We start from the raw sequence: 13,363 nt of genomic DNA, 5'->3' as shown, positions 1-13,363 counted from the left end.
TAAGAGACATGGATTTGATCCCAGGGTCAGGAAGATCCCTTGGAGGAGGGCAATGCAACCCACTCCAGTATTCTTGCCTGGAGAATTCCCATGGACAGAGGAACCTGGTGGGCTATAGTCCATTGGGTTGCACAGAGTTGGACACAACTGAAGTGACTTAGCATGCACACATATATACACATTAATAATTATTGACTGACCTCAATATGAGGCACTTTCCTAGATATTTTATTTCATTTAATCTTCACAACAGTTTGAAAACTGGGTTGACTAATCCACTTTACAAATAAGGAAACTAAAGGTCTGTGAAGATTAAGTAGCTTGTCAAAAGCTAAGTGAAAACCAGGCATGCGTCTGGACTGGGTAGCCATTCCCTTCTCCAGGGGATCTTTCTTATCCAGGGACCAAACCCAGGTCTCCTGATTTGCAGGTAGATTCTTTACCACCAAGGAAGCCCTCACTTTTCAAAGGTCAGTGAAGTAAAGTAACTGTCAAAGGCTGAATGGAAACAAGTCATTAGGACTGAGATTTGAAACTAGGCCTCTCTGATTCTCTCTGGTTCCAGCTAGATCTCACTTGCCTGCACATTAGAATTGCCTGAGAAGCTTAAGAAATATATTTGCACACCAATAATAGATTGCAGATATTCTAATTTCATTGGTTTGGGATGAGGTCTGAGCGGTGAGGGTTTATGAAGCTCCCTGGTGATTCCACAAGAAGCCAAGGCTGAGGCCCACGGCAACTCAAGTGTGCTCAAGCATAACTCTTGGGAAGGAGATACAAAATTTGAGGAGAAAAAGCATCAAACTAGGATGGAAGGCTGAAATGAAAATCTATCATTGTGAACCTGCAGAAAGTTAAGGTATGAGTTTAACAGGAACATTTCTATTGAATGGGTAATTCTCCCCAGCAGTAACTTTAATCAAAATATACAAAGAATCTGTTTGTATTTCTTCAGGTAAATTGTCTGGAACAGAGATCAATCACATAATTAAAATTTTTTTTTTCTATTTCTTCTTATTTGTTTCAGGAGAAATAAAAACTTACAGATGGAATGTCCCTAAAAGGTCCGGTCCAGGGCCATCTGACCCAAATTGTATTCCATGGGTTTACTATTCAACAGTAAACTTTGTGAAGGTAAGGTGGAGAGAGCTGCCAAAATGCTCAAAGTGATATGGTTTTCAGTTGACCATTCAAGTTATCACAATTACGGAGGGTATATATGAAGAGGTGTATTGGTTTCAAGCAGGGGTCTCAAACTGTGGCCATGCCCATTTCCCATTTATTTGCATTGTTGATGATGAAGTTGAGTAGCTGTGATGAAAATGGTACGATTCACAAAGTAAAACATTCTTGCTATGTGAAGTGAAGTGAAGTGAAAGTTGCTCAGTCATGTCTGACTCTTTGCAACCCCATGGGATATACAGTCTATGGAATTCTCCAGGCCAGAATACTGGAGTGGGTAGCCTTTCCCTTCTCCAGGGGATCATCCCAACCCAGGGATAGAACCCAGATCTCCTGCATTGCAGGCAGATTGTTTACCATCTGAGATACAAGGGAAGCCACTTGCTATATGGCACTTTACAAAAACAAAGTTTGCTGGCCCTTGATCTAAAGTGTAGGGAAAAAAAATAAGATCTCAAATTACTAAATTTAGAACTTTCAAGGAAGTTTGAAGCAAGAGAAGATATGTAAATTAGATAACCAAAAAATAAATATATATTTTAATTTTTAACATGGTTTATGATGTTACCCAATTTTAAAATCTTTTCCAGTACCATCAGGGCTCAGGAAAGAAAGCACACTCCACAAAAACTTAGTAATAAACTCTAAACTGTCTGAGTGATAAATAGGCTAACTTTACTTAGAAATTAAAGGCAAAGATTCAATATTGAACTTGAGTCAGATATGTATGTATAAAACATCTAGTCTTGAATTATATATCATAATTGAAGTCCAAACTAAGGTCATATCTGATATAATTAGTGTCTTTGAGGTGTACTGGACATCCCAAGAGTTCAGGAGAAACATACCAGGCACTTGAGACAAAAATCAAAAACCAAAGTAGAATCATGGGAAGTCCACATTTTTTGTTGAGTGCTTTGTGCATACCAACAAATATTTATTGAGCCATCGTGATGTGCAAATGACCTTACCAAGTACTATGAGGGCTGAAAATATTCTTGTCTTGAAGGAATTTATCATATTTGGGGGAAATAATACATGTGCACATCCATAATTATATCACAATTCTGAATCTGGTGACTTTTGTAGGACAGGTTCGATCCCTGGTCCAGGAGATAATATCCCACAGACTGTAGGGTGGGGCCAAAAAACAAAACGATCTTACACTGGAAGGATGGTGGATAGAATGAAGAGAAAGTCACAGAACGAAGAGACACTGTGAAGGGGAAAAAATGTAAGATTTGATAGCAAATGAGATGGGACGACCCCTGGCGGAGGAAATGGCGACCCACTCCAGTATTCTTGCCTGGAAAATTCCACGAACAGAGGAGCCTGGCAGGTTACAGTTCATAAGGCTGCAAAGAGTCCAGCATCACTTAGCGACTGAGCACACACACACGCGCAACATGGGACAAAGTGAGGAAAATGAGGAATTAAACACTGATAATCAAGTTTTCTGACCTAAGTGACAGGGAACATCATAGTGCTACTAACAGAAATAGGAAATTCAGGAGAAGGAAATGGTTTGAGGGAAATACACCTTAGAAAGTCTTATTAGCAGATTGAATTGTTGCAGGAGGCATCCAGGTGGAATATTTAAATAGGCAGATGGAAATGTGGGAGTTCAAAAGAAAGCTCAGGGCTGATAACTCAATATGAAAATCATTCATGGGCTCATATCAGTTCTCAAGAAAACTTTACCCATAGAAAATGGAATATAAGCATTTGTATATAGTTATAAATACAATCTCACTTGGGTATCACCTCACACTGGTCAGAATGGCCATCATCAAGAAGTCTACAAATAATAAATGCTGGAGAGGGTGTGGAGAAAAGAAAACCCTCCTACACTGTTGGTGGGAATGTGAATTGGTGTAGCCACTGTGGAGAACAGGATGGAGGTTTCTTAAAAAACTAAAAACAGAGTTAGCATATGATCCAGCGATCCTATTTCTGGGCATATAACCCAGAGAAAACCATAATTCAAAAAGATACATTCAATGTTCATAGCAGCACTATTTACAATAAACACAACAGGCAAGCAATCTAAATGTCCACTGACAGATGAATGGATAAAGAACATGTTGTGTGTGTGTGTGTGTGTATATATATATATATATATATATATACACAATCAATGTCTGAATATTACTCAGCCATTAAAAAAATTAAATAATACCATTTGCAGCAACATAGATGGAACTAGAGATGATCACACTAAGTGAAGTCAGTCAGACAGATAAAGACATGAAATCACTTACATGTGGAATCTAAAAAAAAAAAATGATACAAATGCACTTACTTATAAAACAGAAATATGCTTACAGACATAGAAAACAAATTTATGGTTACCAAAGAGGAAAACGAGGGGTGGGGGATAAATTAGGAGTTTGGGATTAATAGATACACACTGCATACAAAATTGGAGAAGGAATTGGTAACCCACTCCAGTACTCTTGCCTGGAAAAATCCCATGGACAGAGGAAGCTGGTGGACTACAGTCCATGGGTCACAGAGTCGGACACGACTGAGCACACACCACCGCCACATACAAAATAGATAAACAACAAGGACTTATTGTATATCACAGGGAACTCTATTCAATATCTTGTAGTAACTGATAATGGAAAAGAATATATAAAATTATACATATATATATGCATAACTGAATCACTTTGTTGTACATCTGAAACTAATACAACCTTGTAAATCCACTATACTTCAATTAAAAAATATAGTCTCACTTGAAAAACACACAGGAAAATAGAAATAAGCACTCATTTATTCAACAAATATTTATTGCACACCTTCTATGTAGTAGACAGCCAAGCTCTGGAAACTCAACAATGAGTAAAGGACACAGGCTCAGCCCTCATAAAACTCACTCTCAGCAAAGTTTTAGAAATAATATTAAATTTTAGCAAAGATCACCCTGATTCTTCAGGGTTTCTTAGTACTTATTTCACGGTCAATTGTCTTTTAGTCTTTTTGCCATGACTCTTACAAGCAACTAATCTATATTATTAACTTATTTAAAGGCTCTTCTAATTCAGTTTATTTTTCTTTCAGGATACATACAGTGGTTTGATGGGTCCTCTGATTACATGCAGGGAAGGAGTGTTGAATGAAAAGGGAAGAAGAAGTGACGTTGATTATGAATTTGCTCTCTTGTTTTTGGTATTTAATGAGAATGAATCCTGGTATCTGGATGACAATATTAAGAAGTATCTTAATAAAGATCCACGAGATTTTAAGCCCTCTGATGATTTTGAGGAGAGCAACAAAATGCATGGTATATCAGAGGTTTAAAAAGGAGACCCTTATTGAGATAAGTCCATAGGAATCTGTGGAAGGTCCCAGCCTCCTTCTCTGAGCCCTTCTCCATTCCCAAGGGCACCTTGACTGAAGAAAGTCCTCCAAAGCTTTCCTTCAGAGGGAACCAGCCAAGCCACTGACTGGCTGCCGGCAAGGTCCATTAAGGTTCCGGACCATTTGTCTGGGCAGCTGTGTCTCTGAATGCTAGGATCTCTAAACTATAAGACTGTAAAGTAATTCTTAGGAAATGAATGATTACTTATTGGTATATTTCTATAAGAATACAGGATAACCTGTACTTGATCAAATTTAAGGGCCTGGTTTAACTGTCTCTGGAACATGAAACACTCACCAAATTTCTGTTTTAATGTGTCTGTTATTTAATTCTTTGAAATTTAAGGTACTTCTTGTTTTTTAAGTGGAAGTAATGTGTTCTAATTGACATATTTATACTCTCTCACCAAGATCTACTTTTGACCAACAGTGTGCAAAAAGATAGGTCCTGCCCAAGATAAGAAAGCTAGTTAATTGCTAACATTGATTAGAATATAGCAACCTGATTTCTGATTCAGCTACTCTCTCCCCTATAATTTTGCCTCCCTCTATGCAGTTTCTTAGGGTCTCTCTTTTTAATGAATGTAACTCATTTGGTTGTGTCATGATGCACAGAATAAAAAGTTAATAGAAAACAGAGGAGTGAAAGTCCCTATCATGTCAGCCTAGATTGAGCTTGCTTTGTCATTGTTAGATCATGGGCTCAGGCCTGTGGGAAACTTTCTTTCTCTTGGAACCTTTCCTTCTCTTGGAGATTTAGCCAAGTTTAGCAACTTGCCCCAAGCTAGTTCTCAGAAAATGAAATATTAATTGAACCTTTTAAATGGTTCAATTTTGATTTACATAAACTTGATTCTCCATGCCTGTGCTCGCTCAGCTGTAGAATGGTGTAAATCTGGTGACCCCACACACGAGTCTGTAATCCACTCCATAAAAAGAATATTTCAACCAACCAAGCAACCAACCAACATGTACTGCTACCCGAGAGACAGCTTTTAAAAACAAACTGCTATTTCTATTTTCTGGCTCTCTTTTATAAAGATTTCTTACTAATCTGAATTCTGGGTCTAAAATGGTGGGGCCATTGTAAGTGTGAGTGGGATGGTTACATGTTTATCAGGCAAATGAAAATGTTGGTGACATAAAGATCTTCTTGAATTGTTTCTAAACCCAGATTAAGTAATCATCACTAATGAGAGGCTGTTTTCTTTTACCTTCTTAGCTATTAATGGGAAGATTTTTGGGAACCTTCATGGACTCGTCATGAATGAAGATACAATGACCAACTGGTACCTGTTAGGAGTAGGAGATGAAGTGGACATACACACCATTCATTATCATGCTGAGAGCTTTCTTTTCAAGGTACGTGTAAGAGAAATGCTTTGGGGAAGACATTGAATTAACAGACTCAATATATTTCCATTGTGAAATTTGAGTTATTTGACAATAAGGCTTTCACAAACCACAAGGGGTAGTAGTGAATGCTAGAAAATGGAACAGAGAAATATGATTATGTCCTTCCCTGACAAATATTTCTTAATATGTATTTTATTGTGCTTTTTTAAAAACACACACACACACACACACATTCTGAGCTTCAGATGAGAGTTTTCTTATCAGTTATACGGGGGTAATTCCAACCACTCTGGAGTATACCACCAATATTGCAAATGAAGGCATCCACAGTATTTCGTCCCTTTTTCTTTTTTTTCTTCTTTTTCCTTTCCCTCTCCTGTTTCTTTTCTATGTGCTTAGCCAACAGACTAGCTCTCTCTAGTAAATGAGGTATTTCAAGCTTTGTCTTGGGTCCGAAATGTTACCTTGACTTTTGCCCTAGTGGACTGGGCTCTACCACGTGTGGCTTCCTGCCTTTCAAGCATCAAGTTGTACCATCTGAGTGGTGAATCACCTGTGGAGCGGTTTAGGAAATAGATTGCCAGTCTCCGCTCCAGACCTGATGAATCAGAATCCCTGGGATAAGATCCAAATGTCTGTCATCTCAGGTGCTGTGCAGTCTACAAGGAAGTAGATAGAAATGAATAATCATGTCTAATCTGCAAGGAAAACCTGCACTGCCCCTTTTCCAGTTACACGGAAATAAATAGTAACTAATGAAACATCTAATATCCTTTCCCCTCGGTATATTTATTCAACACAGTTTAAGATAGAAAGTACTAACCTAACAATGATTATATTAAGTTTCATATATTAAATTTCATATATTAAATGCCTATGATGCTTTTCAGAATTTGGCTGTTTTGATCCACATTTAAAAAATTATATTAAAATATATAGAATTTATAAAAACAAAATTATTTTATATACATATAAAATTATTGTATACATAAAAATTTCAAAATAAGGTATAATTTACACTGAGTAGAATGCACCCTGGGGCTTCCCTGGTGCCTCAGTAGTAAAGAACCCAGCTGCCAACACAGGAGACATGGGTTTGATCCCTGGGTTGGGAAGATATCCTGGAGAAAGAAATGGTAACCCTCTCCAATATTCTTGCCTGGGAAATCCCATGGACAGAGGAGCCTGGCTGGCTACAATCCATGGGGTTGCAAAGAGTTGAACACAACTTAGCGACTAAATGACAACAACAAAATTCACCTGGTTTAGTACACACTTCTGTTGTCATAAGCACATACAGTGGTGTAACCAACCCTAATCAAAATATAAAACACCTCCATCAACCCCGAAAATGTCCCTTTTGCACCTTCTAGAGTCGACTCCTTTCCCGTGTTTAACCCCTGGCAACCACTGATCTGTTGTTTTCTCTATAGTTTTGCCTTTTCTGAAGTGTCTTATAAATGAAATCATAGTCTATAGCATTATTAACTGGCTTGTTTCATTTTGTATCGGCATTTAAAGTGCATCCACCACGTTGTATACGCAGTTTGTTCCATCCTGTTGTTGAACAGTATTCCATTGTATGAATGTATTGCAGTTTGTTTATTTGTTCCCCTATTGAGGGACACTTGGGTTGTTTCCAGTTTGGTGTTATTAAAAATAAAGTCATTATAAACATTTGTGAACATGTTTTCATGTGAACATGTTTTCATGTGAACATAAGTTTTTCCTTTCCCTTGAGAAAATACCTAAGGGGTAGATTGCTAGTTGTTGTTAAGTTGCTATGTTGCATTTGACTCTTTGCAACCCTGTGGACTGTAGCCTGCAAGACTCCTCTGTCCATGGAATTCTCCAGGCAAGACTACTTGAGTGGGTTGCTATTTCTTCCTCCAGGGGAGCTTCCTGACCCAGGGATCGAACTCATGTCTCCTGCACTGGCAGGTGGATTCTTTACCACTGAGCCACCAGGCCAGGTTGTACATATATGATTAACTTCAAGAAAACTTCCAAACTGTGTTCCAGAGAGACAGTATACTTTTCTTTCCTACCAGACATGTATGAGGGTACCTACCACTTTTCCACATTCACATCAACACTTGCTATCTTTCATTCTTATATTTTCTTAGCCATCCATTTAAGCATTGGGTTGACCACAAAGTTCGTTCACATTTTTCAATACTATCTTATGAAACCTGAATGAACTTTTTGGCCAACCCAATATATATATTGGTATCTCATCATTTTTCATTTGCATTTTCCTAAAGGCTAATGATATTGAATATCTTTTCATATGCTTTTCTATCATCTGCCATCTGTAAATCTCCAAAGTTGTAGAATTCATGGATAGTTGCTCATAACATTCCTTTACTATCCTTTTTAATGTCTATAAAGTCTTAGTGATAGACTTCTTTTCATCTCTGATATTGGTAATCTGTTTTTTTTTCTCTGTCAGTTTGCCTAGAGTTTTGCTGCATAACAAATTCACCCTAAAATATAGTGCCCTAAAGCAACACACACTTATTATCTCACAATCTCTCTGGGTTAGGCTGGAAAGAGTTTAGTTCATTGATTCTAATTCAGCATCTCTTGTGAGGGTACAGTCAAGATGTCAGCTGGGGCTACAGTCATCAGGTTTGGCAGCAGCTGGAGGATCCATTTCCAAACTCACTCACAGGACTATGGGCCAGAGGCTTCAGTTCTTTATCATGACATGGGAGCTGGCTTCCCTAGGGTGAGCAATCCAGTGGGAGAGAGAGAGAAAGGGAAGCAGAATGCCATTTGTTTCTGCCATATGCTGGTGGCTTCAAGGACCAGCCGTCAGACAGTAGTGTGAGAGGGGACTACCAAGGTAATGAGTACCAGGAGACAGGGGTCACTGGGGACCATCAGAGGTCGGTTTCTATACAGTTCATCAATTTTACAGATTGGTTCAAAGAACCAGCTTTTCGATTCTTTATCTTTATTATGTTTCTATTTTTCATTTAACTGATTTCTTGTCTTATCTTTATTATTTGCTTCTACCTGCAGATAGGTAAATCTTATCGAGAAGATGTATATGACCTCTTTCCAGGGACATTTCAAGCCATTGAACTGTTTGCAGATCACCCAGGGACGTGGTTGTTACATTGTCATGTGTCTGACCATATTCATGCTGGCATGGAGACAACCTACACAGTCCTTCGAAACATAGGTACTGTTTTCTGTCTGTGATGCCAGCTGATAGTACCAGGCTTCCTGCAGACCTTGAAAACAGGAAGCATGAGAGCCTCCAAGGATCTCAGTCAAGTAAGAGAGACAGACATGTATCCGTAGTGGACTATGATACATGCCAAGATAAAGTGCAGGGTACAGGGTTCAGTGACAGCAGTAGGGAGCAATGATTAACAGGCTGGGGGACATGAACACAGGTTTCATGGGTGGATATCTTAACAGGTGAGCAGAAACTGCAGGGTGGATGGGGTAAGAACAGTATGTATACTGGCATGAAATAGGCACAGTGACTATCCAACAAAGACTTACAGAGACTGATAGGATCAAGTCTTTGTAGGTGAAATGACTTAACTCTGGAAACAACTCATGTGGTGGAAAGAATCTGCTTCTGTTGTTTATAAACCATCACATTGTCTTCTTTGTCCAGACAACAGGATTCCATACTCCGCCAAGTCTCCTTCCGGAGGTGCATCCGGATCTGCGCCCTCTAACGGTAACCATGTCCGCCCGACCCTGTAGTCAGTGGTCTGGATTCAGGCCCTGGGGAAAGTGGCCTGACCGCTCGCGTTTCTTTTGCACAGAACGCGGCGAGGAGCAGCTCTACTTCTTTGGCCGGAGTCTGGATCCCAGAGGAGCCCGAGCAGCCTTGGTCGTCCTCTTCGTCCTCGGCCTCCTTCTGCTGGTCCTATCGGTGGTCCTCTCGCTCAGGCTATGCTCCGCGAGGCCGCGGGCGGCGTACCAGGAGGTCCAGTCCTGCGCGCTCCCCACCGACGCCCTGTGACCCCCGCGTCCTCGGCAGGGAGGCGGGACAGGGCACCGCTCCCCGAGGGCCCTGCCGCCGCTGCCCGGGTCAGGCTCCGATCCTCCGGAACAGATTCAAAGCAATGTGCTTTTCTTTATTTATTTTTAAAGGGGCTGTGAATAATCCTCAGGTATAAAATAGAAAAAGAAGAGTGGGCATGACTGAGAAAGCAGATCCAGCCTGTTCTCTGAATGAGCTCGTCGAAGTGCGAAGACCCTCTGAAAGATGCATTTGTTTTCCATCTTTCATAATTCCTAGATTAGACAGTGCTTCCTTACCATCGAAGTCTCTATAGATGGCCAGTTTCAGGAAAGAGTTACACTGCCTCAGACATCTAACTGGAATGGCACTGATTTTTTCATCTCTGTTATGGAAGATGCTTCCCTTAGTGGTTCCAGGAAAAATAACTTTCTGGGGTGTCCCTGAAAATGTATAAATCAGTATCTACTGATAAAATTTGACCAAATGACTTTTTTGGAGGCTTTAGCCAGCTCCCCTGGCCTTCTCCCTTTTAATATAAATAGCCTGTGCACTGTTTGCTATACAAGAAGCAAAGTTACATGCATTTTTAAATAATATTGTTTTTATGCAAACCTGTAGAGATACTTGAATGTTTACATTGAGTTGAATGTTTACAACTCACTTCATTTATACATTTTTTACAATATATTTCTGTGGCAATGTTTGTATTTTCAAAAATCAGAGAATTTGTATTTCAGAATGTGGAGGGCTGGAATCTGCAATAGCAGGCTAGGTTCTCCCACTGTGAGTCAAGACACTCCCTGAGAGTTTAGTGGGAGCTTCCAAGGGGAGGGAAACTTGGCAGGAGGGAAACTTGGCAGGAAGCAAGCCTGGCCTTGACTCTTGAGTCTGATTTTTCACTGTTAGGAGGAGCTTTCCCAGGCTCCATCTTTTATGAAATAAAGACAGTGTCATCATGTGAAAAACACCAGAAGGAATTCATCAATGCAGCTGACTGACTGGGAGGAGAAAGACGTAGTCTTTGATGGGAAGAGGAAAGAAAAGGCTAATTAAAGAGAGTCCCAGTAGCAAATTTTTAAACCAATAAATCAACTTTGAGATATAGTTTTACAATTTTCAAGTCTCAAATGCCAAATAAAATATTGAACAACTAAACCCATTAAGAGGCAATCCATACTCTCTATATGTATGCCTCAGCTCCAGGTATAAGATTGATAAGAGCAACATTGTTTATTACTAGACTGAGAAATTGCCCTTAGCCCACGCTGCTGCGAGATGGGGGCTATTAGTACATCTGCCTTAGCAGTGGGTCACGGGGCTGTTCAAGTGAACAAGTAGGACCTAATAAATACTGGTGGAGGGACCTTTCATACTGTCTCATCTTCATCTTGGTGAGGGGAAATGGGTAATTTGATAGAAGCTATAGTCTTACATAAAACAGGATGCAAATGCTAATAGTTCTGTTCATAGTTTGCTTGAATGTCATATCAAACATGATACCCAAGGATCTGAATTCCAGACTGCTAACCACTGATAATGTGATTTTTAGTATGTGCTTACAGTTTTCAGACATGTATAGGCTATATAATTTCATAATAATAATCCTGATAAATGCCTTATTTATAACTGACCTAGAAAACAAATTATTTAGTTGTCTTTTTCTTTTCTCTTAGTTTATTTTTTTAATGAAAATGAAACCACAAAGTAGTTTGATTATACCATTTCTCTTTTTAATAAAGTTTCATGTATCATAAATATAGCTATTTACATTTTTTTTTCAACACTGTAACTGAGGTCTAGTAATAGGTAAATTTTTTACCTGGAGCAGGTGGTTAGTTAAAGGAGAATTATTTTTTAGCTATTTAGCAACTATCCTAGTTATACTCATTAGAGGAAATAAAACAAAGTGACAATATATGTATACAGATAAGGTTGTTGGTGTTTAGTTGCTAGGTTGTGTCTGATTCCTTTACAACTGCATGGAATGTAGCCTGCCAGCATCCTCTGTCCATGGAATTTCAAGCAAAAATGCTGGAGTGGGTTGCTACTTCCTACTGCAAGGGATCTTCCCAACCCAGGGATTAAACTCATTTCTCCTGCACTGACAGGCAGAATCTGTACCGTTGAGCCACCTAGGAAGCCCACAGATAACACGACTCTCACCAAGTATTGTTTTCTCTGAGGTACCACACTTCTTCATGCTCATCCTCACTCTCCTGAGAAAATCAGTCACATTTATACACATCTTTTCCTCTTGTTACAACAGAAGATGTGCACCTGCTCCTGGCAGGGCCGGTCTCTCCCTGGACTCTGGAAACTGCACCCCTTCTTGCTTTCTCAAGAACTTAATTCCCTCAGTCATCAGTTTTCCCTCCTGCATGAAGTTATCAGCAATATCTTCCATTAAAAGCAGACAGCAAACAAACAGTCACTGTCTTTAACTCCATAACCTGCTCCAACACAGGTCCTCTGTTCCCTTGATAGCAGAACTGAAAGTGCTGTCCACACTTGTCTCTGTCTCCTCACCCGATGCATGCTTCCACCCGTTCCAATGGTTTCCCTTCCAGAGGGCCCTGCCGAACTCTGCACCCCAGTCTGCTGTTATCAAAACCATCATGACTATAATAATGATAATGGAAATGATTCCACGGTCTGTGGCCTCTTCCCAGTCTTTATCTTACTTAACCTCTCAGTAACACTTGGCAGCTCCTTCCTTCTGGATACCCTCTAGTTCCCTGGCTCCATAACATTGCCTGCCAACCTTCCTTCTTCCTCAGCAGCTATTTCCTTTTAGTCTCTTGCGAGTTCCTTCTCCTCCCTCTGACTTACATCTTAGCCTCCTGACTTGAACTGGGCCCTTTTCTTCATTTGGCCCTCCAGGGTGGGCTGAATAGTATCGCCAAAGATTCCAGGTCCCACTCCCTGAACCTGTGAATGTTATCGTGTACAGCAAAAAGACTTTGCAGCTATGATTGTTAACAAATCTTGAGATGGGAAGTTTATGTTGGATTACCCAGATTGGCCCTAAATGTAACCGCAGTGTTCTTATGGGGCTTCCCACGTGGCACAGTGGTAAAGAATCTGCCTGCTGATGCAAGAGACATGGGTTTGACCCCTGGGATCAGGAAGATCCCCTGAAAGAGGAAATGTGGCAACCCACTCCAGTATTCTTGCCTGGGAAATCCCAGAGGAGCCTGATGGGCTACAGTCTATGGGGTTGGGAAGAGTTGGACACAAAAGAGTGACTGAATATGCATGCAAGCACGGTGTTTTTACAAAAAAAAGATGAGGGAGCTATGGGACACATGAAGGAAGGTGCTATGCTGCAGGCTTTGGACATGTAGGAATGCTTTCTCAAGGCTGGAAAAGGCAAAGGACCGGATTCTCTCCTCGAGCCTCTGGAGGCCTGCTGGGCACCTTGACTTTTTGCAGTGAAACTGATTTTGAACTTCAGATTTC

General features: G+C 40.1%; 1 protein-coding gene across 1 annotated transcript in view; it reads left to right on the top strand.

The window, feature by feature from the left end:
* The window catches only part of HEPHL1 (hephaestin like 1), a 97,183-nt gene extending 85,664 nt beyond the window's left edge, over nucleotides 1–11,519 (top strand). Inside the window, exons 15-20 of the mRNA XM_070457114.1 lie at nucleotides 1,031–1,137; nucleotides 4,255–4,477; nucleotides 5,777–5,916; nucleotides 8,938–9,100; nucleotides 9,548–9,613; nucleotides 9,702–11,519. Of these exons, the coding sequence (XP_070313215.1) occupies nucleotides 1,031–1,137; nucleotides 4,255–4,477; nucleotides 5,777–5,916; nucleotides 8,938–9,100; nucleotides 9,548–9,613; nucleotides 9,702–9,901 (899 nt within the window). The 3' untranslated portion in view covers nucleotides 9,902–11,519. The remainder of the gene's footprint in view (nucleotides 1–1,030; nucleotides 1,138–4,254; nucleotides 4,478–5,776; nucleotides 5,917–8,937; nucleotides 9,101–9,547; nucleotides 9,614–9,701) is intronic.
* The last annotated feature ends 1,844 nt before the right edge of the window (nucleotides 11,520–13,363 follow it).

Source organism: Odocoileus virginianus, chromosome 28, assembly GCF_023699985.2.
Source record: "Odocoileus virginianus isolate 20LAN1187 ecotype Illinois chromosome 28, Ovbor_1.2, whole genome shotgun sequence".
Taxonomy (NCBI): Eukaryota; Metazoa; Chordata; class Mammalia; order Artiodactyla; family Cervidae; genus Odocoileus; species Odocoileus virginianus.
This window is presented reverse-complemented; position numbering and strand designations above follow the sequence as displayed.